Genomic DNA, 26,749 nt, shown 5'->3' with positions numbered 1-26,749 from the left:
TCTATTTTATCACGCGTTTTTTCGAAGTAAAGCAACAAATCAAATGGATTTTTAGACCATATAAACACCAATACACACATTAGCACACCTCAACAGGTACATTCCTTATTACAATTTTGTCGTTTATGGTGTAAACCGTTTTGGTTATATTTAAAATAATGATTATAATTATCAATACACTATTAAATAAATAATTATTTGCATACCGGACTCATAGTTATAACTAATTCAATTAACATAATAATAAAATATCGCCAATAAGCTTTTCATGATTTTTTTTTCATGTTTAGTTTTAAAATATACTTATTTATTTAACAAGCTATAAATACTTATACGATATTGATTAAGAACTACTGTCATTTATAACCCGGAAATTATTGTTGTCCATTGCTCCTTTAAAGGACTGGTGATTGAAAATCCCTCAAAGCTAGTAGACAATATTCTTAACTTATATAATAATAATAATAAATAGAAAATTAAAACAATATCAAAAAAATTGGGCCCTGTGGCATTTAATACTAGCATTTCTTCGATATATTGCGATACGTATTCGTTGAGAAAACCACCAGCTCTGGGATCACCAGGTGCCATCGTACATCTTTAATGAATGCCTATGAACTTGACAATATTATTTCTCTTAAAGTAAAGTATTATAGTATTGGTTTTGGCGCATCACTAGCCATGATTCGGAACCCTTCTATGTCAAGGTGATCTCACCCTGCCTTTCACTGCTAATCTACACATAAATATAATCTATTGTCTATTCTACAAAATGCTACTGACCCTATCCGACTTTGGTTTATATGTTATTTTATTTATATTATCACGCCTTTTTCCAAAAGTACTTGCTTCGGTCCTCCCTTGCTTTATAGTGTATGAATAACCCATGTATCTTTTAAGGTCATATTTTATGTAACACGTGTAACCTAATTATAAAACCTATTTAATCAATGTTTAACATTAATAAAAGGCAGTCTTAATTATGATCTCGTTGTTTTCGTTCGTCACCTAATACATCCCGTACATGGCGAAACTGCCAGAATGGTCGACCACCCGCGCGCCTCTGTTATACGAAACCTCATTACCAAAACGGGAGTGGAACTTTTATAAGACAGTGTATTGTGTGTTTTAACGTAGTAGAAAAATTATAATATGTTATTAAAAATGCCATTATTAAAACAGAGCGATTGTTTGGATAAATTAGACGTAATTCGTGTGTATTGGTTTGAAATCCTGAATTAAGGCAATGGCTAACCAAAAAATCTCAGGAAGTGGTCATCGCTCAGAATGCTGCAAGTGGGATAAATCAGGCTACGGCAGACCTAATACAATGGCATATGTCGACTACTAACATATTGCTCATGACCATATCTCTGTGCATATTTATGGGTATGCTGTATTTTGCGTATACTTTGTATAAGAAGTGTCACATACGATGGATATCGCGGCAAATTAATAGAGCTGCATTGAGAACTTCTTTTATCGGCGACCAGCAGCGACTTCTGGATGTCTTGAGGGTGATGCTCAGTCACGAGCTCCGAATAAACTCTACCCAGGTGTTGTGTAGTGAAAAGCGATGATAAGTGCATGGTTCGATAAGTGCTCGGTTAGATAAAATTATTTACTAGTAAATTACGTTTTAGTAAATAGTGTATGTGAGTTTGCGTTTATATGGTACGGCTATATTTAATGGATTATTTAATGGACTGTAATGTTAATTAATAATTTTAACTATAATAAAATAATGTTATTTATATATTTATACTTCAAAAATGTATAAAAAATGTAATGGTAAGTTATGGCAATTTATTTACAGTCTTTATATAGCGAATTGAAAGAAGTTAACCCATATTTAATAAAAATAGGCCCAAAGAGGAGGTAAGGTGATGTTCTAATAAATAAATTAAATGCAACTAATGAAATATATGGGCGATATTTAAACTGGCTAAATAAATATAATTTAAAATTAAGGAAGGACGATGATGATGATCAACTTGTGAGAAGTTTTTGTAACCAGTTTTTAAGATTATATAACGAAATAATTGATTTATGTCGTAGTGATTTACCGAACTCTGAAACAACTGTAACAATGAATACTTTTGATTTAAAAACCGCTTTGAATTTATTGCCCGTTATGACAGATACCGAGGCCGATACTAAACAATTAATAGACAATATTGTATATTATAATTCTTTATTGGAACGTGTAAAAATAATTTAATAAATTTTGTTTTAAAAAGTAGATTATCTCAAGCTTCAAAATTAAGATTAAATACTAGTTATTCAAATGTGAGGGATTTAATTGCGGATATGCAAAAAGAACTTTTACCTCGCAAGGCGGCAACTGCAATTTCGAGTAAATTAGAAAATATGAAACAAAATAATTTATCTATTTCAGATTATGGACAACAATTGTCTGAATTATTCGTGAATCTTACGATATCGCAAGCAAACGGAAATTCAGAGAGTTATAAAATTTTGAAGCCATTAAATGAAAATATTGCTGTTAAAAAATTCGCTGATGGTTTGCGAAATCGTAGGCTCAGCACTATCATAGCAGCTAGGAATTTTAGTACCCTGAAGGACGCTATCCAAGCGGCTCTTGATGAAGAAGTCACCAGCGCATCTGGTGCGGGAGAAATTGTGGGTATGCATAAAAATCATTATTTTAATTCTAAATATAGGGGTGCAAGGAATAATTTTAGAAGTCACCGAGGAGTAAACTACAACCAGTTCCCTACCTATAAGGGGAGAGGACGAGGTTTTCGAGGCAACCAGCGAGGATGGAATCATCAGTTCAGCGCCCGAGGCACTCCAATGCGAGTTCACCAGTTCAGAGGTCAGCAGCATAGAGGTACGTTTTGTGGAAATCAAAGGATACGGCAACAACCGAATGTTCACGTTATGAACGAAAATCAGACTGTAAATTCAATTCCAAATTTAGAAAAACCAAAAACATTTTTTCGTGACTAATGAAATAAATCATTCAATTTTATCATGTGATAGCGACTGTTTCACAAACTTTTAAATAAAGGTAAAAACATTTTCATTTTTAGTAGATACTGGGGCATCTTTGTGTGCAATTAAATATAAACATGTGTTAGATTTAAATCTTACAATACATCGCGAAAATATATTTATCAATGGTCTTGGGGGCAAAGTCCAAGCAATAGGATACGTGTTTATACAATTGAGCTGCGACGATTTAATTATTACTCATAAGTTTTATGTGTTTAATACATTGCCGATTATGTGTAGTGGTATAATTGGTCGAGATTTTTTAAGAAGGTTCAATTCCGTTTTAGATTTTGAGAATTTTTTTTTTGATAATGCGTGATGGGTTTAATAAAACAATTATTCTGCCCATTACAAATAAATGTAATAGTCAATTAGAAATTTCCCCTAGATGTGAATCGATTCATTATATTCAGACAGAATTCCAGGAAGACTGTGTTATTTGCTCAGCAGAGATACAAGACGGAGTTTATTTAGCGAGTTCAATCGCGACGCCTAAAAACGGTGTAATACCTATTAAAATATTAAATACAACGGAGAATCATATAGTCTTACCAAAAATTAATTATTATATTCACAAATTGAGTGAGTATAATCTTTGTTCTTTCAATAAAATAGAGAATAAATCAGAGAGGGTTAAACAATTATTTTCCTGTATAAATTTTTCTCATATGAGTGATGAGGAACAAACCTCTGTTGAAAAAATTATGTGCCAAGTATGCTGACATTTTCTATTTACCGGGAGATAAGTTACAAACAACTAATACTTATACTCACACCATACATTTGAAACCAGGCACTACACCGATTTTTTCTAAGTAGTATAGATTACCTCAAGCTCAGAAACATGAAATTAAGCAACAAATAGATAAAATGATTAAAGAAGGCATAGCATTGGTAAGCCCTGTATTATTAGTACCGAAAAAAATAGATTCAACAGGTGCTAAAAAATGGCGATTAATTATTGATTACCGGAAATTGAATAATTGCATAGTAGATGATAAATATCCTTTACCGGATATAACTGAAATTTTAGAATCATTGTCTGGAAGTGTTGATTTCAGTCATTTAGACCTGTATCAAGGTTATTATAAGGTGAAACTTGATAAAAATAGCCGAAAATAGATAGCATTTGGCTCTGGTCAGTTTTAAATGACTCGGATGCCTATGGGCTTGAAAACAAGTCCTAGTTCTTTCTCTCGAATGATGAATATAGCTTTAGCAGGTCTTAATTACGAAAAATGCTTAATATATTTAGACGATTTGATTTGTTTCGGGAGATCTTTAAGTATCATAATAAAAATCTGCAAGATATTTTCTAAAAGTTAATTTGAAATTAAATCCTTCGAAGTGCGATTTCTTAAAGAAAGAGATTTTATATTTAGGACACGTAATATCTAATAAAGGAATACAACCTGATCCAGGAAAAATAAATACAGTAAAAAATTATCCCTGTCCAAAAAATTTTGACGAAGTTAAGAGATTTGTAGCTTTTGGAAATTATTATGGAAAATTTATTCAAATTTTTGCTGAAATTGCGCGACCTTTAAATCCACTTTGTAGAAAAAATGTGTCATTTAATTGGAACCATGAGTGTCAAAACGCATTTGAAACACTAAAACAAAAAATGATCTCACCTCCTAATTTACAATATCGCGATTTTGGAGAACAAAATGAATTTATTTTAGAAACTGATGCATCTAACTATGCAATAGGATCTGTTTTAGCTAATAAAGACGGACGTCCTGTTGCATTTGCACGTAGAACACTAAACAAAGCCGAGAAGAATTATCCTGTAATAGAAAAAGAGTTATTGGCAATTGTGTGGGCGGTTAAATATTTTCGTCCATATTTGTATGGTAGATATTTCAAAATTCGTACAGATCATAAACCTTTAATTTACCTTTTTAATTTGAAAGACCCATCAAGTAGGTTAACGAAATTCAGACTGGCTCTAGAAGAATATAATTTTGATGTAGAATATATAAAAGCGTTGCGGACGCTTTATCTCGAATATCGTTAAATGAACTCAAAGAAATGAATGAGAATGTCATTAACGTTTTGACTCGTGCACAAACTAGGAAGCTTAAAGATTATTATATATTATAAACCTCGGACATTTGGCCTGATCAACCAAATGTCGTAGGAACTCATATTAAACCGAAGGAATCAGTGGAATTAGTATTTATCGATTTAAAAAGATATGAAAAAATGAAACGTGAAGGTATCATAAATAATGAAACTGATTTGTTTTGTTTCGTAAGCAGTAAACGAACTATTTTTTATAAAATATTTAGGATCTCAATCGCGGAGTACACGAGGTGAATTCGTGAGAGAACTAGATAAGTTATGTAAAGATATAAATGTTGAGGTTATAGTGAAAAATAAGGATAATACAGAATTTATTTATAAATTGTTAGAAGTAATAAAAAATAGTAAAGATAGGTCCGGACCACGTATTTGCATTATAAAGGATGTAGAGAGAATAAATAGCAAAGATGACAGGCGAGTAATTTTGAACGACTTTCATCTCCTACCTAGTAGTGGCCATGCTGGTATGAGACGAATGTTGAATAATATTAAGAAATATTACTATTGGCCTGGAATTAATAAAGATATAAAAGAATTTGTAAGACGTTGTGATAAATGCCAACGACAAAAATATGCAACTCCACATAAAGAGCCAATGATTATTACAACTACGGCTAATTCGGCATTTGAAAAAGTGTTTTTAGATCTGGTTGGCCCCTTAGAAACTGATAAAAATAATTTTTCTTATATACTCACTTTACAATGTGAGCTTAGTAAATATGTTGAAGCTTATCCTTTACTTTCCAAAAAGACAGACGAGGTAGCGAAATCTTTTGTTAACAACTTAATTCTCAGGTATGGAGTTCCTAAGGAGATTGCTACTGACCGAGGTAAGGAATTTATATCATCCATATTTCAAGAAATGTGTAAATTGTTGCAAATTAAACAATTAAATTCAACGGCATATCATCATCAAAGCATAGGAGCTTTAGAAGTATCTCACAAACATTTAAATTCTTTTCTTAGAATTCATACTGATAAACATCCAGAGACTTGGAGCCACTGGCTTCCCTTTTGGTGTTTTGCATACAACACTTCGGTGCATTCAGAAACAAAGTTTACACCTTATGAACTAGTGTTTGGTAAGAAATGTATTCTTCCAAGTAATTTGTGTAAAGACTTAGTGGAACCTGTATATAATTACGAAAGATATCCATGTGAATTAAAATATCGTATACAGCTTTCACAAAAAGAAGCGAGAGATAATTTGCTTAATAGTAAATTCAAAAGAAAAATAAATTACGACAAATATACTAACCCTGTTGCATATAAGGAAAATGATTTAGTTTTAGTGAAAAATGAAGGTGGTAATAAATTTGATGAATTATATTCGGGTCCTTACAAAAATAGGACTAAATTATATGTCTCTTAACTAACTATGTAATCATAGTCATAATTATTTTATATAATGATAATTAGTATTAGCATAATGAGATATTTTTTTATAATCAATATTAGTTTTTGATATATGTTTGTAAAAAAAAAACAATGTATTTTTTTTCTTCTTTAAGAAGGGTGGTGTAGTGTATGAATAACCCATGTATCTTTTAAGGTCATATTTTATGTAACACGTGTAACCTAATTATAAAACCTATTTAATCAATGTTTAACATTAATAAAAGGCAGTCTTAATTATGATCTCGTTGTTTTCGTTCGTCTCCTAATACATCCCGTACAGCTTAATGCATTTTTATGACATTTACCAAGCATCTACGGTATATGTTACAATCTATCTTTTCTAATATCAAAGACAATTATTAAAAATAAAAATAAAGTAAAATATGTTTATTATGGAACAGAAGGTACAAGTATCACTTATGCCACGTCATTAAATTTAAATAGGTAGACATCCCTACTCATCTGCCGACACTCCTCTGCCGATGGATGTCGGCCGAGAGAAAAAGCCGGCGTAAACTCTCGGTACTCTCTTAAAATAGCAAATCAAACAGCTAAAAATACTCCACTGTCAATTTTATATATTCAAAACAATTACTAGTGAAACAGCGGATTAGGTATCAGCTAGACACTGAACATTGCTTTTTTGATGGATCATCCCACTACCGAATCTATAATCTATCTACTCAAGCTCTGGATTAGTAGTGTTTATTCTGTCATCTTCGCGAATAATTCTAATGGGAGGTGCCGTAACTTCTAGGTTGGTTCAAACGGAATTTTGAAAATTCTGCTGATTTTGAGGTTACTGTTCTGTATTTAACGATTTAATAATTTGGATACGAAACACCACCTAGAGATCACCGATAGAATTGACTTTTCTATTTCCTCTTCGCTGATGCTACATATGCCTATGAGAAAATCCTGTACTAGTAAATGCAATGTCGAGTATCTTTGAACCATGCTCGTTAAGGGTACTTTTAACATATTTAGTACTACCTGGATTTGGTCCAGGTATGACGACAACACTACCAGACCCGACTTCACCATATATATGTCGAATGACATTCGTGATTCTGTTTTGAAAATCATCACACACATCTTTGTCAGTTAAAAGTTTTCACTATGCAGTATCTAATGTTCGCATGGTTTAAAAGACCAGAAATGTGTCATTTACCTTATCCGGCCTCCGTCGATTTTGTCCTGTTTTCTATCACTTATGACAGCTATAGATGTTTCTTCTGTCAAATTCTTTCTTCTGTGACCCTTTTCCTTTTGTTTTCTCTCTCTAAAAATGAAAATTGACTTTGCATGATGGTGTTGAGAGGTGTTAAATGAATAGTTATAATGCGATACATTCTCCTTGTTTCTCCTTGGTAAGGAAAAAGTAATACTGGCCGACATAGAAAAAAAATATAATAAAACAAACCAACAACCCCCACACATGGCGCCCTACAACGGTAGTGACTGAACGAATTAATTATTAAAAACACGATCTTAAATGAATTTGGCTAGAATCACAACTATGGACAAAACATTGCTTTTTCATTATGCAACTAAGAGAAGAAGAAATAGACCATCTATTTCTTTGTTGCATAATGGACATGAAGGAAATTATCTCCAACTTCGAACAAGTCTAAGCCGACGCCTTCCGCCATCACAGGCTCTCTTTAGGACAGCCAAAGTGTAGTAATGATCGAATACCTTAATCATGTAGCTACTATTAAGGGGAATTTTTACGCAGGACAAATAAGGTTGCGTGATAAGATTGTTATGTTTCACCAAGAAAACACCACTGGCTTCGAATTGATGCAGTAGTCGTCACGGTACACGGATTTCTCAGGAATCAAAATGAAGATTTTTATAAGGGATAAATAAATAAATATCATTGACATATGTATGTAATGTATGTAATATTATCAGTTTTTAAATTTTTTTCAAATCCAAATCCATGTGACTCCTTTATATTACTTGGGGTACTACATACAAGTCGTAAAGAACAATAGAAAATAATTTGGAGCTGTTTTGAGGTGGAGCCGTGATTCGAGTGATTGTAAGAGAGGCCGTATGAGATTGGGATGCGTATTCCACAACTCCATGGTGGAAAGCCTTAGAGATTTGCCTGCGAAGTATGAGCTGTGACAGTTATAGTATAGCACACATTGAGATCATAAAAATATGCACACAACACTTCTGAACATTTAAAAAGTAAAAATTGGGATAATAGTTACGTCCCTAGAATTAATATTTTTTTAATAACCAGGCTAGTAAAGTTTCACTAGGCTAAAGTATTTTTCTTCTAAGCCAATTTGAATAAAGTGATTATTTTTATTACAAACACATCCTAACATATAACTTGAAAAAATTACTGTTTAAATGATAACATACATTATACCAATCGTACTCACAGTCCTCCATTAAATTATATCTCATTAAAGAATCTAAAAACCTCTTCGGCTACAAAATGTTATATTGACTTTTTCGCTATCGATTAGATTTGTACTAAAATATCTTTCAAAACTTTATTACTGACCTGGGTAACATTTATTTACAAAAACACAGGTTTTTATACGGTCTGCCTACGGGACACCCAAAGGGTAGCCATCGCAGCCCATGAATACCCATTTTAGTGGGTGCTTTGCCGGCTTATGAGAGAGTATTTTAACAATAGAAGTCGTTTCTCTTAGGGAAGACACAGACCGGGAGTTGACTCCACAGTTCGCTAGTTTACAAAAGAAAATATCTTCTGAAGCGGACTGTGGAAGACCAGCCATCAAGGTAATTATGATTTTTTTGCGTTGTAGAATACGCATAGAGACGCAATGCCTACAGAGAGAGAATAAAGTCGATCGTTGAAGATTGACAATTTGCCTGGCTTGACTTGAGGCTAGTATTTGGGCCACCCTACAATATTCTTAGCATAAGAAAAATACCTGCGTCTCTCTTTCCTCTCACTGGTCTTGGGCTTCTTCCTCTTTCTATAAACCGAGTCTCCATTAGTATCCTCAGTCTTTTCCAAATGCAGCACATATAGTCTATATATTTGTAGTAAAATAACCTAAAAGTAAATACATATATGTGTGTAATCGGGAATCGCATTTACGCGTTGAATAACATCCCCAACTTGTCAGTAAGTATTTAGTTTATTTTAACGCAAACTATGACTCGCCTGTCAAAATTCAACACACTTGACGTACGGGAGTCGGACATGGAGCTGTCTTGTTTGTGAATCTCATCCTAAGTACTAACTTAGGATGAGATTCACAGAGACTACTCTATTATTATTGAATGTCATTTAGGGCCGTTCAAGTATTACGTAAGCAGATTTACTGCAATTTATTTTTATATTATTTATTAAAGGCTAACGCGGTAATAAAGATACAAACTTACCAACGTATTTTTACATGTGAAGAATATATTCATATAGTTGATAATCTTATAATGCGCGATGATGAGAAGTCGAAATGCCAAAAATGGTGCGTCTTGAAGGACGATGTTCATCATTATTGCGCAGACTTCAATGGAGCAACAACACGCGCGGCTGGAGTTCCTAAAATATAGCATAATGTCTGAATTTCATAGACAAAAGAAACAGTCATCCAAAACTTGTGTCAGACATAAATGGCTGATGTACTTGCCTATGAGAAAAATGATCACAAAACAGATACATATATCGAAGGGATGCAGCGCCTCTGTTTTTAAGATAAATAGAAAGAATAACAATTGAACTTTAACGACGAGTTTGAAGTGTTTGTACTTAAGCGAGGCAAATATATAAGCACAACCATTTGGATTGGATGGATGGATTTGGAAGGATTTAGGGCCTGTTCAAGATCAGAGCCCTTCTTCTGTAACTTCCAATTTTTCAAATGGAATCTCGCTGTTGAACCCAAAGGCCTGGACAGGTCAGCTCACACAGTTGGCGTGAGTTGCTCGGCCAAAATGGGAGTTTCCCGCAAAAAGCGCAAGGGCGTCTTGCGAGACCCAGAGCTCGGCTTAGGCCGTCACTGGGTGACCCGATCTCAAAAATTTATTTACACTTCGTTACATTCATAGACAAAACAAATAACATAAACGTTACGGGTTGCCTTATCGCTTATAAGTGATTACTTCCCGGTTACCTTAGATCATAAGGAAATAAACTAAAAAAAGAAATAATGATGGGTAAGGTACAAGAAAAGAAGTGAATAACCAAATCTTCTAAAAAAATATAGAATCACCAATCTTAATCTAAAATAATACAAAAAATAAATAAACTAACAAGCTAATCTTACGGATTCATAAATTGCGATGCAATACAATAATTACAAAAGTCACGGCTGAGCATGATAGGATATGGTTAAGAAATGTTTATGTAGAGTTTTAAAAGATGCTATGGTATCTGGATGGTAGCTGTATGGATTCAGGCAGCCTATTCCACAACTTAATGGCGGAGTTCCTAAACGAATTGCCTAAGAAGGATGAACTGTGAGATGGAATTTACAAAAAGCATCTATTAGAGGAACGTAACATACGGAAATATTAACACTGTCTCGACCTTGAATTGTAAAAGTATTTACTCATTAAAGCTTGCACTAGATTAGCTCTCAAGGTTTTAATTAATATTTAAGACATATATAAGTTGTCTTAAATTATAATAGTTCTTTATTAGGGAGAATTATCATGAATTGCTGAGCAATGTGAGAATTATTCTACTTTCTATTTTCTTACACAACGTCTATTGTTTGATAAGATAGGTGTCGCAATAAAGTAGTTAGATCACACAGTCAATTGAATCTCTAGACAGTTAATTACATGTCGATATTCAATCAAGTCGCTAGCATTTTGATTAAAATAAAGCAGCGTCGAAAACGTTAAACTATCTGTCTGACCGAAAGCCAGCGTGTTGATTAACAATGTAAAACAAGACTCCGCCATAATTATTTCATTTGTAATTGTTATTTCGGTGTGATCGTGAAGAAGTGAGAGCTTGGAAATTCCGTGTTTTGCTTTATTGTAAATGGTTAGGTTAGGTTAGTCTTGTTGCATAGGAACGTTTAGGAAACTCGTTAAATGTTTCGTTTACTCACTTGTCTGACGGAACTTTAGCGAATTGATTGAATATCGTTTTTTTATTAACTGTTTAGAAATTCAATTAACTCTCTGATTAACTCATCTCTTAACTACTTTACTGCGACATATATATGATTTATCGCAAAATATACAGCGTTCGATTCAAAGTTTGGCAGACCCTAGCTATTCAATACTTCATTCAGACTTCAATACAAAAAAATCCCCTTTGGGAGTTGTGAACTCCCAACTCAAAATAACTTTATTCATATAGGTAACCACATACACTTATGAACGTCAACAGAAAAGATGTTAAATTGGTTCTGAATTTATATTTACTAGCAGTTCGCAAGGGCGTAGAACAGACAAAAAGAACTGGCAATAAACTATTTTATACTATATTATTTTTAACTACGCGATTGTGAGTATCTGGTTAGCTCTGCGCCTTCTTAAGTTCTCAATTATTTAAGCCAGCTCTTTCTCTCGGCCTACACCCTCTGTCTTCTTTGCCGTTGAGTAGGGATGTCTACAGATACAAATTTAATGACGTGGAATAAGTAATACCTGTATCTTATATTCCGTTATAAACATTTTTTTTTATTTTACTTTAATCATAACCAGATAACCTTTTGCTATACATTAATCTTTTCTAAGTACATTTTCAAATCATAGTATATTTTCACTATACGCTTCATATCCTTCCTCCATACCTCTGGAAACTATTACAAGTAAGCGGGGAATGGGATCTCGTTGATGCTGGACAGTGCGAGTTGAATACAGCAAAATGGTCATTTACACACGTGTATATCCTTGAACATATTTTCATAGTTTCATTGTCCTTAACATGTGAGATGTTGGAGAGCATAAATAAAATTGAAGCTAAATACAAGTAAGCTATAGCTTCAGGACGTGCTAAGCTAAGCAGCGTGCATTTACGTACATGTCAGACCTATGAGCTGTGCCACGGGACTTCCTCGATTTGGTCGCTGTCAAAACGACCGTGAACTGGACAAGCGACCACGACCAGATGGCCAGTGTCAGGAGGACAAGGACCTTTTCAGTAGCCACCTTCTCATCTTTGAATGAATCGAAGAATTCGATTATATCCGCGGCTGTACCTGGTGTAGAAAATATTATGATTAATGGTAAACTTTGATTCTGTTCCATTTGGGGGACTCTTGAGCTGTGGGGATCAAGTGCACATGCGCTAATTGAAGATTTAAGTTGGCGCCTGGTAGTAGGTAGGTGGACCCAGAGCTGGTGATTTCGTGGCTCAACGAATAATTATCGTAATACAGCGAGGAAATGCTGCCAGTGTTACACGGGTGTGCCACAGGGACCAAACTTTTTAAATTTTTAAAACTTTATAGGTTAAGAAAGTTTAAAAAACAAATTAAACATGATTAAATGATTACTGATTATTATTTCAAATTTTTTTTTCTATATAAGGGAGCAAATGAGCAGGCTTAAATGGGCTCATCTGAAAGTGACACCGCCCATAGACACTTACATTGTCAGAGGGTTCGCAAGTACGTTGCCATCCTTTAATTTTCAGTTCTACCGGCTTAAACAATCTACAATGATATAATAGCTCACCAATATATACCAGCAGCAGTTGGCTGAGCTGGTCCCTCGTAAGATCTCCTTTGGGCAGCAGCCACCGACCCACGATGAGGGTCAACATAAGGAACTGCTCTATCAACGTTACCCACATATCTGTGGGGATTTTGGTGGCACCAGGAATCGGAATCTCTGTCTACAAATATGATATGATTGAGGTAATTAGTAAAACGATACATTATTCTGTGTTCGTGCATCTTGGTACAAAGACATAGTATATACATATATCCGTTATTCCCGAGCAACATCGTAAACGCAAAGAAAATACATATATGAGAGCGCTCTAAGACTATGGTACCTCAAGGGAAAGTGCCTAAAATATTGTAGATATGATATTTTGCCTAAAGAAGATTATTTTATTTTGGAACGAAATTATTACATACATTACCGTACAAAAAAACACACCTTATTTTGTTATCCTAATTGAATGGGCAAAAAAAATTATTTTGTATTTTCAACAAAAGGAAAAACGTGAAATAAATCATTTGAATCAAATTAAAAACATATATGAAATCGCTAGCACCAGATCTAAACGTTACTTATAATAATTATTATTCGAATAGTGTTTATCTGTTGTTTAATAAATTAATAGATTTAGTATGGTTAATTTCGTGTATTCTTCTTTTTTATTAGTATTTGTTAATTTCTAATAAGTATAATAAAATATACGAAAATGCAATGGCCCAAAATGTTCTAAAAATAAGGGTTATCTATCAAATTCGTTCTCCAATTACATAATCATCAAATTAAATGGTTGTACAGCCCCTTGTGGGCCAGTATATTGTCCATCGCAATCTATTTCGTGATCCCCAACCAACCACACGACGTGTACATGTCCCACTTAAGAAAAAGAACATAGACACTTTCACATTAAACCTTTCTAATCCTTAAATACAGACGAAACTGCGTGTTAAATAATGGCGTAAAAAATACATTTATCAAGCCTTTAACGAATGTAACGAATGTTCATAAGTTGTTAAATGTTAAAATCTTTTTAGTGATTAGTGATAGACATAATATTAATACGAGAAATAATTATCAAAATGCCGTCTTCCAAGAAGATGGGTGGACTAAAAGGTTTTTAGATTTTTCCACAAAATAGGCGTTTCATGAGCGGCTCTATCACATATTAAAAAATTGTAATTGGCATAATGTTTCCCTCGTTTTCAGGAGGCCGTAATATTTTTCAGGCAGTTTCAGACATGTGTAGTCAAGTGGTGCAGTTTTCAGGCGAGAGAGAGAGATGATCGGAACCTTCTCGAAGCAGGACTGAGCACTCTAGAACGGCGTATGATAAAAACGGAGCAATGTGCAAAAAAGGAAAGAGTACGTACGTTCTAGAATTGTGCCATCGCTACTCAGTACCAATCCTGCCTAGAGAGTTCGCGGGCATCGTTTAAGATTCTTCCCAGGGATAGAGAAGCGAGACAAAACGAATTAATTCAGTACGAGTGCAATTCAGAGAGATGAACATTGAAGAGATAAAGTGGGATAATGAAGACAAGTGATAAAGTACTGTGTGAAGTGCGCCAAATTGACAAGTTATTAGTGATCGTATTTTGTGTGTGGTAATTAGTGTATTTCTGAGTGTAATTTGTGTTTAAAATAAATCAATGGCTCTACAAGGTTTAAGGTCTGGGCCTCAGATTGTTCCTGTATCTGTTTCATCATCGTTTGTGAATTGAAAAGGTCAGTAGACAGCCTTCTGTGCCTGACACACACTTTCGACTTTTTGGGTCTAAGGCAAGCCGGTGTCCTCACGATGTTTTCCTTCACCGTTCGAGCTAATATTAAATACGCACATAGTAAGAAAATCCATTGGTGCACAGCCGGGGATCGAACCTACGACCTAGGATGAGAGTCGCACGCTGAAGCCACTGGGCCAACACTGCTCGTAATTTGTGACTAGAGTAAACAAATTCCGCGTTTATTAAAATTTATCTACGGATTTTTCTATCCGATCCCCTAGCTCGAAACAATATTACAAATAAGATTATATTCAAAACAAAAATGCTTGGAACCAATGCCCTGCTCCATAGGACAATCAAACTAGACAAAATCTACTTTCCCCTAATCTAGTCATAAGGGTTCATATTTGCTTTTTTTAAAGAAATCGACTTTGACGTAACTCACACTGTTTAACTGTATGTTAATTATTTATTTTTTTGTAAAGAATAATGTTAACTATATAGTTGCAATCTTCGTAAAAATACTACGAGTATGTATATACATAATAATATAGTTGTCTGCTGCATTGGTTTAATAACACCTATTTTATTTTAGTACATGTAGTAGTGTTTTTTGTTCTAGTCTTCACATATAATTATTCTCCATATGAAAACTTTTGGAAGGGGCAACTAGTATTTTTTTTTTCATTTCCTTAACTTGTAATGTTGTCTTTCAGAAGTGACTTTTTAATAGGCCTTATTTTAAATAAATGATTTGGCCTTAATACTTTGTTTCGAGGCTTCATCGGCATTCGTGGACAGCGAAAGACTGTTAAATGTTTCATTTACATGTGTTCTGTGTTACACAGACTAAACTATATTTATAATAAACAAATGGAAATACATACTATGTTTACCTCGATGTATGTTATGTTTGCCTTCTTTTGCAACCGAAGATCGACCTTGTGCAACTCCAGCAACCATATTGCTGGAACCACCAGGCCCAGGTAGATGAACACCGACGGGCAGAACCTGCAGTATAGCAGTATATCAAGGGTGAATCCATAATACTCAGGGAGATTGGGTCTCGCTGTGTCAATTGATATAATGGATTTTGTTAGTGGGCACATGGCAAGAGGAACAGAAAGGCAAGAAAGTACTATCTGGCCAAAGGTCTATTAAACGAAAAAGAGGATGAGAATTTAAAAGGTGTATAGACCAAATTAAGGAAAAGGTACATGGCAGAGAGTGGCACAGTGTAGACAGGAATGGCGGGATGTAGAGGATTTTGCCAAAAAGAGGCACTTAGATACCTTAAATTATGAGATAGAAATATGAATATATTTAATGTAAAAGAATCTGAAAAAATCCTATTATTATTTGCAGTAAAACAATAATTTCATTCCTTAAACACACAAACTTGTGTGTATCTTCTAATCTTTGTGTGATGGGAGTTCTAGCCCTGCCCGTGCTTGGAGTTTTAATGAAACCTCCGTAAATCTGTTTAATAAAAGCCCAGAAGGAAAATCGTAATGCAAAGCAAATTAGAACTATTTCGTACTTTATACAAACAAAAAAAGAACAATATAATTATCTGTCTCTGACACACATATATTTTATTACTATAACTCCCGTATGAATGAGTCACGAGAGATATATTTAGCGCAAGTCTCAGCTCCGAATAGCTTGTTTAAGATCCTTCAAAACATGGTTCAATTGTGTACATATACAACTTTATTGCTGGATATGGAAAGTTCAAAGTACACAGTAATAAACTCTATAGACAACAGGGACTTCAACACTTGACCTATGCAAACACAGCTAAACGCCTAAAAAAAGAGTGTTACAATTTTCATGTTCGTAAATCGTTTTTTTAACTAGCAACTCCCTTATTTCAAAAGTCTGGGTGTGAACGGAAATAGCAAAACCTTAATGTATAACTTGACAGCGTCACATCCGGTAATTTAAGGCAGTTACGACGCGCCTTTTTATCCAAAGTAAAATTTGAAAAATTATTATCATTTAGCTGTAAGTTTTGTGACTTATTAATAATTTCTTAGCGATTTGGTTAGTTTCTGCTTAGTGTATAACATTAAAATTTTAATAGAATTTTGAAGTTGTATGAACATACATTTATTGCTCGAGTAGCCGTTAACACGGATAGACTTAAACCCTGACTCTTACTTTTGGGTTAGCCTGGTTGACCACCTTACAATTACATCTCGGAATGAAAAAAATTCATAATTAAAGTCGCTGTACGACAAAATTTGCGACCAGAATGAGACCTAAAATCGACAGTGTACCAATTGCCAATAAAGAATAAATATTAAGGTAAAAAATACATAAACCTTATGTTGGTTTTAAAAAATTCCAATTCAATTCCAATTTGGATTCCAATTATATATATTATTTATTATACTCTTTTTCTATGAAATTGATTTAAATATCAATAATTAACGCCGGGGATAATATTACCCTATCGCGAAAAGTTAATCGTTTTAGGTGTTGTAACAAGAACGTGAATAAGCTTATGTTCACATAGATTATACAATTTTTTTACAAAGACAAGATCCTGATAATATAATAACCTTCTTTGATATGCTCCAAGAAACAAATGCTATATCTGTAGTGGGAAATGGGTTCTATATCTGCTTTTCCAAATAAGTTATGACTTAAAGGTCTACGTTACCAGGTCATAAAATTTAAAAAAATCTATATGGTCTACTTGCTGGCCGTAAAAGAAACAAATCAAACTCAAATGTGATTTTATAGAATACCTTAATTAAATAAAGAACGAACTAGACAATAGACACTCACCATTTCCACTCTTGATTCTTTTTGACCGTCAGCGTGAAGACGCCTTCGAAAATTAACAGGAGAATCGGCGACGCCAAGTACCAATATTCATTGTTATTTTTAAAAACGGTGACTTGCCAAATTGCTATTATTCCATGACACGCAAACACCAAACGAGTGATGACAGCTTTTATTGTGGCCAATACTTTACCCACCGACGCCATTTTGATTATTTCGCGCCCTTTCAAAATTAGCTTCGATTTGACCTTTGATCTATGATGTAATGTATTTGTTAATTAATTGTTTAGATACGAAGTTTAGATTAAATTGAGCTATACATATATTATAAAGTTAAAAGGATTGTTGAATGTAATCTAATTTAATAACTAGATAGTTTCCATAATAACTTGATATTGCCACATCAAAATTGCAACTATATATAATATAGATTTTTTAGTAACTACTAAAGTTTTTGCACGCTTTTCCGTTTTAATGACATTCAAAAACAACTAACAAACAATTATAAAAGTACTTTTGACCGCTATTAGCAGTGTTTTAATAATAATTTGAATTCTTGACAATTGTAAAAAGTCTGCAAGATGCCGTACTAAGGTGTAAATTGTTACATACGATAAGGATTAATAGGCCTTGTGATCCTTTTTGTTACCAAAAAGTATCACATAACAATTTTTCATCTTTATAGCTTCGTATTAATTGACTATGTGAATGAACTCCCTTTATTTAAGTCTAAAGTGTTTATTAGTTTATATTTATAAAAGATATAATGTACCATTAAGATTTTTTGGAAGTTGGTGGACAATCTTTGTTCCGAATGGTCATAAATTATTATACAGAAATTCGATTTATTTTTTTGGTAATATATAAAGTATTAATTATAGATCGTCAATATCGGTCTACGGATGAAGGTCCATGAAAATACACAAGAACACGCCGAATTGTTAACATCCTCCGTTTTTTTACATCAAAAGTAAACGTATAGTAAAATTTTATTCAAAAACCTATATTTATTATACTTATTGGTGTCTTCAAAAATCTGCTAAATATTAATTATATTTATTTATACTTCAGTACCTTAAACAGAAAAGTGTAAAACTAATCTAAGGGATATCAAGTACTATCAAAACTTAGGTACCGCTGGATCGGCAGAGTGGAGGAGGACCTGCTGCAGCTGAAAACCAGCAATTGGAGGAATAGAAGCATCTCATTTCGGAGACCAAGACTTTTGCACTATCAATACTTGTTTATGTATAACTTGAACTATCTTTCTTAAACTAAATGCTTTTATGAAATAATGACGAATAAATCGAGAGAGAATGTTATCAATAAATGTGTTTGTGTATAGCATAGCTCGACTGTCCATGGACCTATCTGGATGATGAGACAAATAATTTAGATTGTGACCAATTCGCTGTAAATCTGAATGTAATGATTATTGAAAACTTTTTAGTGCATTTTGTAGACGGACTTTTTAAAGTTTTTTTTTTCACTAGTCAAGAATATTTTTATTATAAGTTTTTATGAGCAGAAAACCAAAATAATTTATTTTGATTACTATGTAGTACATTGTAGATACTGTATATTTGTGTTGAAAACATTACACATTAAAAAATATTATAGTTTACTAGCTGACGTCGTTTTTGCCATATATATAATTTCCAGGAAACATTTTTTTAGTTCAATAAAATAACCTAGCTACAATAATAAAAATAGGGGTTGATTGTAGAGGGGTGACAAGTGAGGGTTGTATGTATTTTTGTATGCTGTATCATAAAAAAATAAAAACAAAAAAAATATGTTTAAAACGTATTAAAAAATATAGAGGTGGACTTAGGGGTTCGAGAAATAGATAGTAATCGATTCTCAGATTACTGAATAATCATAAAAATAATCATAGGTATAGGTCGAGCCGTTTCGGAGGAGTATGGGAGCAAACATTGTGACACGAGAATTTTATATATATAGACATTAATAATCATGATGGATCACGTCAGTTAAAGATTACACTTAATTTACTTCAAGTCTAGGTTTAGATATAAGTTACTTATTAGTATTTCCTCCAACGTTGATTTTGTTCCATTTGAAGTAGACTCTTGGGCCGTGGGGTTTTTAGTGCACATCTAATTAAAGATTTAAGTTGGCGACTGGTGGTACAGGTGACTCCAGAGCTTTCCAGAATAAGTATCGCAATACAGCAAGGAAATGCTTGCATGAAAGATACACTGCCACCAATCTATTTATATTTGTTTAAATATCCTATTTATCAAACTTTAATTATTTTTATTACTATGTAAGTTTCAGTTTAAGAAAATTGTAAACACTGCATATTTGCGTTGAAAATAAAATGTAGAGAATAAATAATATGTACATACAAAATAAAAAAAAAACTATTTAGTTACATATTATACATTTTTAGGTTTAATTATTTTTCATTTTGTTCAAAGTTAATAAATGTTAATCAAGATTTTCAATTATTATAAATTAGGTAATTTAATTTTATATGTGTTTCTACATTCCATATACAATTCGAAATTAAGTTCAATATTTTTTTAGTTTATCACAATCACAATAACCGTTAACTTTTAAACCATCCAAGGGGTTGGCGAAATCACGTACTGAGGTTAGACCAGTGTCACGACTTACAAATAAACACGATTGTTATGTTATGTATTGAACAATTTTTCGCCCGTGTTAACAGTACATTGCTGCTCCTGTCTAAAGGTCTGTACTCCCAAATACCAGCTTGTACCATTTACGAAATTCAGCGAAGAGCTTGTTGAATTGTCAATCTTCAACGTATTACTGATCGGCTTGATTCTGAGATACTGCATTTCTATTTCTACAGCGTATACTATGGAGAGTGAAGAGTTGTTTGGGTTGACTCGTTTTATCACCGTACGTGCCATATTACTTTCATCACAATCTCCTTTACAAGATGTTTTCTTTTGCGAACTAGTGAACCGTGTATTCGACTCCCGGTGGGCGTGTTCTCTAAGAGATACGACCTCCAGCTATATAGTATAAGAGAGTCCTCCGTCAAAAGCCGTCAACGCACCATTAAAAATGGTTAATGGGTTTCCATGGGCTGCGATGACTGCTCTTTTTGGGCGTAGGCTCGTTTGCCCCCCCAGTATATTATTAGTTTAATGGAATTATTAAGTAATCATGATGTATTTGATAAAGTGTAGGTAAAATATAAAGAAAAGATGATGTACTGTTCCTCCAACCTGAGAGATCCTCAACCAGTCTAAGCAATGACTAGTCCGAAGCCCAGCTACTAAGGTAAAGTTTTATAAATCCAGATTCAGGGTATGATGTCACCCAGTGCTGGTGCAGGTGCTCAGTGATTGCAGCCGTAAAAACTTCCATCATATCAAGAAAAGATGCATCCTTGTAAGTATTGTGACCCACCTCCCAAGCTGTAAAATGCGGCGGTGTATGTGAGTATGGCCCCCTGCCAAGTCATAGACTGGAATAGGCATTCCACATTAATATCCGTTGGAGGCCGTGACTTCAACGGCAGATCAACGTGGCGGGATGTGGAAAAGGGTCCACTGTAACCTACCTCAGGCCAATGCCGGTAGCGCTGTGGGGTTGGTGGTGTTTTCTTATATCTCTATGTTGTACCACTCAACAAACCAAGAGTTTTTATGTAATCAGTAGTCATACTTTGTAATTACAATCGTTGTGGAAACAGGCATCTTTTTGCACAAAGTATTAAAAAATAATTCAACAGCAATGTATATTAAACAGTCAAACCGTTAGAAAGATAGAAAAATTGCGCGCGCATCTCTAACAGCCATTTGGGTTTAATGGAAAAGGGGCTTGGGCCATCTCATACAATGTAGATATAGTCCACGTGTCAAATGTTAGCCGAACTTTATATACTTAGCTTTTGAATTGGACACGCTTTCTATGACAGAATCTACTTTTGTTTTCATGATCTATATCTATAGCGTGAGGTCATATTTCCTCGGCTAGTCACTTCGATTTAGTTTGAGCTCTTGGAACAGCTAATCACGAATCTTCTAAACATTCTATTAAAGATTCAAACTCAAAATATCTTTATTCATATCGGTAAACAAGTACACTTATGAACGTGAAAAATAAGTTAAATTAATTGTAAATTTACATTTACTACCATTGAAGAACTGGCAAGAACCTTTCCGGCTCTCTTTTTAATCGCTAAGTTTTGAGTCATACAAATTGTTTGAACTGGAGCAAATCAATCCCAAAGATTAGGATCATTTCAATAATCGTCAAATTTATAAAAAAGTTTTATTGATTAATTTACGTTTAACGAGGGCTTTGAGGACTAAACTGATAAAAGCAAAATTTAAAATAACGAAATGAAAAAGTAAAAATATAAATATGTATATAAAACACTAACTGAAAAAAAAATGCGTTTCAAACTGAAAATTTCTTTTACCATCCAGACTATGAATGTCTCTAATGACAGTGGCGTCTTCTAACATTTTTCTATTTACTCTCACGGGTACACCCAGTAGCCACGAATAATTTGAATATTGTCTTCCTATATCCTCATTGGAATCGCATTGACTCCTACACTTGGTGTTTGCATATGTCCTGCCCATCTTCACTTAAGTAACTTAATTAACACTTTTTATTTTATTTATTAATATAATACATAATTACATAGATTATCCTTACAGACTATGCCAAAACGATAATGTCGAGAAAAATAAAATATAAAAAGTCTGTCTGTAGTATGTCAGTCTGACACGTCCGGTTCTCTTACTTGTTTCAAAATTGCTTTGGTGCAGAGCTCCTTCGAATGTTTTAGCGGGAGTCGATAATATAGCTACCGATCTATATGCTTCCACAGCGTCTTTTCTATCGCTTTTGGGTATAGGAATCACTCTTATGATTTTCCAGCAATCTGGAAAATAACCGTTGTCCAGGCATAGATTGAACAAAAAGGCAAGGGCTCAGCAAGTATAGATTGGCAGTCCCCCATTATATATGTTGGTATGCCATCTAGGCCTGCCGTGCGCTTATCTGCGCTGATGACAGTTCAGATACGTGCATGTATGAGCTGCTCCCTGTATCCGCTGCCATCGCCTCGTCTACATTCAGCTACGTGGTCTCCCTACTGTAGACTGAGTAAAAATACGCCGCAAATTCAGCCGCACAATCCGTATCTAATAAATCTAGTACCTCACCATTTTTTTTAATATAATTTTGATATGCAGAATTACTATTTCGCGCTCATATTTAATGCCTTTTGACTTAGGATTGTTAACTCAATTATTCTGTATCCTCTCTTCATAACATTCAAACGAAAGCTTAGTATGAAATTTAATGCATGCAAGCAAAAATCACGGGGCTCGTTCAGAGAATTAGTACATTTATATTAGTATAATTTTGCTTTTAAATCAAAAGATCAAAAAATTATGTACCACAATGAACGGTTCGGTGGCCGTCGATACACAATCTTATACTAGAATAATAAGTCCTGAGTACATACCTCGTTACAATATCTTCTTACCAGGAAAAAAGACACACAATATTATCAGCCGTAAAGATTAGGAGAAATTCTATTAGTTTGGGAACAAAGAGAGGTTAGACCGATGCCAATACCGTGCCTCACGATAGTTCTCAAAAACGCACTAAACACTCACGATAAAATTCTAAATAGTGGACGTAACTATTATGAATTATAATTAACAAAAAGTATATATCAAAATAAAAATGTGTCTAACGTAACCCGAGTAAATCTTAACAATGACTCAAGTAATAAATGTGACGATCGGCCAAGAAAAAAATATTTGGGATACTCATTAAAAATTATTAAATTGAAATTATGTATTTCGAACAGCTCCTATAATTTCCTTAGTATATCACTCAGGATATCAATATTTACGATAATTACAATATCTACTAGGGCCATTAACCTTTTCTAGGGACACAATTATTAATAACCTCATTAAAAATACTACAAAAACATTATGGCCCCGTGTGGGTCACGCGCATAAAGAGCAGCACTCCAATCGGCGAATTCTATCGAGGATTATAAAGTATGAAAATTAGCTTTATAAAAATTCCATTTTGGTTTATTTTCACTTACGGTTTGATTCCTTCTGGGCTGTGCGGAGAGTTCGATGCGGTCTAATCAGTTGTGCCTCTGCGGTTGGTGATACCACTGGTATCAATGAATCGTCCGCTTCAAAAACTCACACCCCGTCTCTCATACCCGACGAGCACGAAACAAATTCCTGCTGTTCCCATCACTAAACACCAGTCTTACTTGAGTCAATTACAAAAGGACAAGACAAAATTAAAAATATTGTTTAACATTTAAACTTAAGTAGTTTTACTTAAATTAAAGTTAAAATAATAATACATTTTTATATTTAACACACAACAATTCAACTATTCGGAAAAATAACATATATTCTGTATCACACGTATTCGGCGGTAAATACACCGCACAACATAAGAATAAACATTTATCATTTAAATGAACTGACACGCAAACTAACTCAAACTCACTGATCGACGTTGATTTCATTCGGTTCTTTCACACGTCGCAACCACAGCTCACGTAGCCAATAGAAACACTCCACCTTGTTTTCTTCCATCCGGTCCGGTCACATCTTCAGATTTGATACCTCGCAGGCACAATTTCTGCAACTTTAATAGACTCATTACATCCCGTTTCTGTTATGGCCACTATATCGACGTTCAGCGCTTCCATATCCTTTATAACTTTATTTAACTTGATTCGCAAGCCTCTAGCATTATATTGATAAAGAGAAAAGTTAAGAATACAGTTTCCTCTGTTTTTTTTTCGGCTTTGGAAATCAAAACCGTTGACTGAACTCAGTGTTCACAGGCCATATTTTTTTCAAACTTAACTTAATCGCCAGATATGTGTTTCTTTCTTTGAGTACCTTAATCGTACATTTCTTGTACAAAGTACCTCATCATTTCTAACTTTGAGAACCGTTTGCGAGGAACTAGGAACTGACTTGCTATTGTCTAAGTTTGGTTACTAGCTCTCAAATCGCTAGCCGCTTCGCTTACCAACGCCCGTTTCCTGACCTCTTTTTATTGAGATGTGTGTGGGTAGCGGTCGTGTTATCCTTTTTTTCAATATTATTGCAAATAAATTCGGCATATGCTAACCTTTTGTTTTGTATTTATACCAACTCTTAGCGAAACAGAACACGCACAGGTATATTCACAGTCATGCGATGTTCTGTTCCGACCTTTTTTCTTAAAGCTCGAGATATTGTTTTTTGAGTTCTTTCAACTCCGTCTGTGTGGACAGAAAAACTTCCTGCATATGCTTAAGTGTCTTTGCTTGGTTATACAATTGCTTTAGAACTTCAACTCTAAAATCCCGGAACTCCGACAATAAAATAAAAGTTTACAGTTTTTCAGTCCGTTGATATTTGAATCGGAGATGTATCCTCCCTTTCTTCACCTCAACCGAAGCTACTACGTCTAAACATTTTGAAATTATGAAATAAACGTATAATAATCACAAAGCCTTATTTTATTTCCCTATCCTTAATTAACATTTCAAATATTGTTAGTATTTACTTATAGCTAAAAGTTAGTAGCAATGTGTTACGCGCCTGCGGTTATGAGTGAAAGTCTCCTTAAACCCTTTCCAGTTGACTATATCTTTGCCAATAGTCTTCCAATTTTCCTGTCATTTTCTTTTTTGTGTAATAGTAGGCAAACGAGTAGGAGGCTCAACTAATGTTAAGTGATACCGCCGCCCATGGACACTCCCATTGTCAGAAGGCTCGCAAGTGCGTTGCCGGCCTGTCAAGAATTAGAGACCCTAACTCGAATTGGTTTGGAGATACTTCAGTGGGCAACTGGTTCCAGATAGGGGAGGTGCGCGGCAAAAACTGCCTTAGAAAACTCTCAGTTGTGGAACGACGGACGTCGAGGTGATACGGATGGTATTTTGTATTTTGCCTTGACGTCCGATAATGAAACTCAACTGCAGATATTAACCTAACATCTCCACTAAACACTCTCCATGGTAACTACGGTAGGAGATGCAGAGAGAAACCACATCTCTACGCAACGCCAAGGGATCAAGCCGCACGGAAAGTAACTGGTCGTCGACGAATCGTTCTTCGTTGAATACGGTCAAGTGGAAGGAGCTGATACTGGGAAGCTCCCGCCCAAAGGTTAGAACAGTATTGTTGCCCTATGTGGGGCCTTTATAGAGTTGCAAGCGGTGGCCCAAAGTGAAGTACTGTTTCGCTTTGCTGAGCACACCAAGCATTCTGAAGGCTTATTTAGCCTTCCCTTCCAAATGGCCGCGAAACTGAACGTCATTCTATATGTCAACGCCCTGTATTCTGATGGTAGCTGAAGCTATCAGGAGAGTACTTTCAAAGAGGGGGGAGCGACAAAGGGAGTTTTTTTAGCGGAAGGCGGACATTTGTATCTCCTTGGGGTTAAATTGGACTAGATTTAGTCTACCCCAGTCCGAAACTCCGCGTAGAAGAGTTTCGATTTCAGACACAACTTTGTTCCGGTACTTATTAACAATAGCCCGACAAATACCTGCCCAGTGCTGTCCTCCGCATAGCGATGAATGTTGCTAAGTTGCAACACATTATTGATATGCAGAATAAACAGGGTCGGAGATAGGACACAGCCTTGAGGGACACCAGCATTGACGGGTTTAAGGTCGGAGCATGCTCCGTCAATGACGACCTTAATGCTCCGATCAGAGAGAAAGCTTTTCAGTTGCAAAATTTCTCGGGGAGCCCATAGGCTGGAAGCTTCGAGAATAGTGCTCTGTGCCACACCCGATCGAAGGCTTTCGCTATGTCCAAAGTTACCGCCAGCGCCTACCCCTCGGAGTCAATTGCCTCTGCCCACCTATGTGTAAGGTATACAAAGAGATCACCAGCTGAGCGACCACGATCAAAGCCGTACTGAGAATCGCTAATCAGCTAATAGCATGGCTCCGCCAAGCATCCGCGGATAATAATAGCAAATAATTAACACAGCAAGGTTTCAAACGACTCGGCGAAAGGCCTCCATGGAATTACTGAATGTTCACCGAGTAATTTTTTACCACAATTTTATTATTAAAAGTATAT

The 26,749-nt window shown here is 34.6% G+C and overlaps 1 protein-coding gene across 8 annotated transcripts in view; it reads right to left on the bottom strand.

The window, feature by feature from the left end:
• The window catches only part of LOC123714804 (transmembrane protein 26), a 30,866-nt gene extending 4,162 nt beyond the window's left edge, over positions 1-26,704 (bottom strand). The window contains exons 1-8 of one of the 8 annotated variants that reach the window (XM_045669339.1): positions 24,162-26,704; positions 23,737-23,911; positions 15,743-15,866; positions 13,144-13,303; positions 12,488-12,665; positions 9,889-10,048; positions 9,432-9,556; positions 7,676-7,786 (exon numbers count right to left, since the gene is read on the bottom strand). In XM_045669339.1, the coding sequence (XP_045525295.1) occupies positions 7,676-7,786; positions 9,432-9,556; positions 9,889-10,048; positions 12,488-12,665; positions 13,144-13,261 (692 nt within the window). In that variant the 5' untranslated portion in view covers positions 13,262-13,303; positions 15,743-15,866; positions 23,737-23,911; positions 24,162-26,704. Of the gene's footprint in view, positions 1-7,675; positions 7,787-9,431; positions 9,557-9,888; positions 10,049-12,487; positions 12,666-13,143; positions 13,304-15,742; positions 19,189-23,736 lie in introns of those variants that run through there. The other 7 variants (XM_045669338.1, XM_045669340.1, XM_045669341.1 and 4 more) reach the window with 7 other exon arrangements.
• Between the last annotated feature and the right edge of the window lie 45 nt (positions 26,705-26,749).

This window comes from Pieris brassicae, chromosome 10 (genome assembly GCF_905147105.1).
Source record: "Pieris brassicae chromosome 10, ilPieBrab1.1, whole genome shotgun sequence".
NCBI classification, from domain to species: Eukaryota; Metazoa; Arthropoda; class Insecta; order Lepidoptera; family Pieridae; genus Pieris; species Pieris brassicae.
The sequence above is the reverse complement of the archived record's forward strand: the minus strand, read 5'-3'. Positions and strand labels throughout refer to the sequence as shown.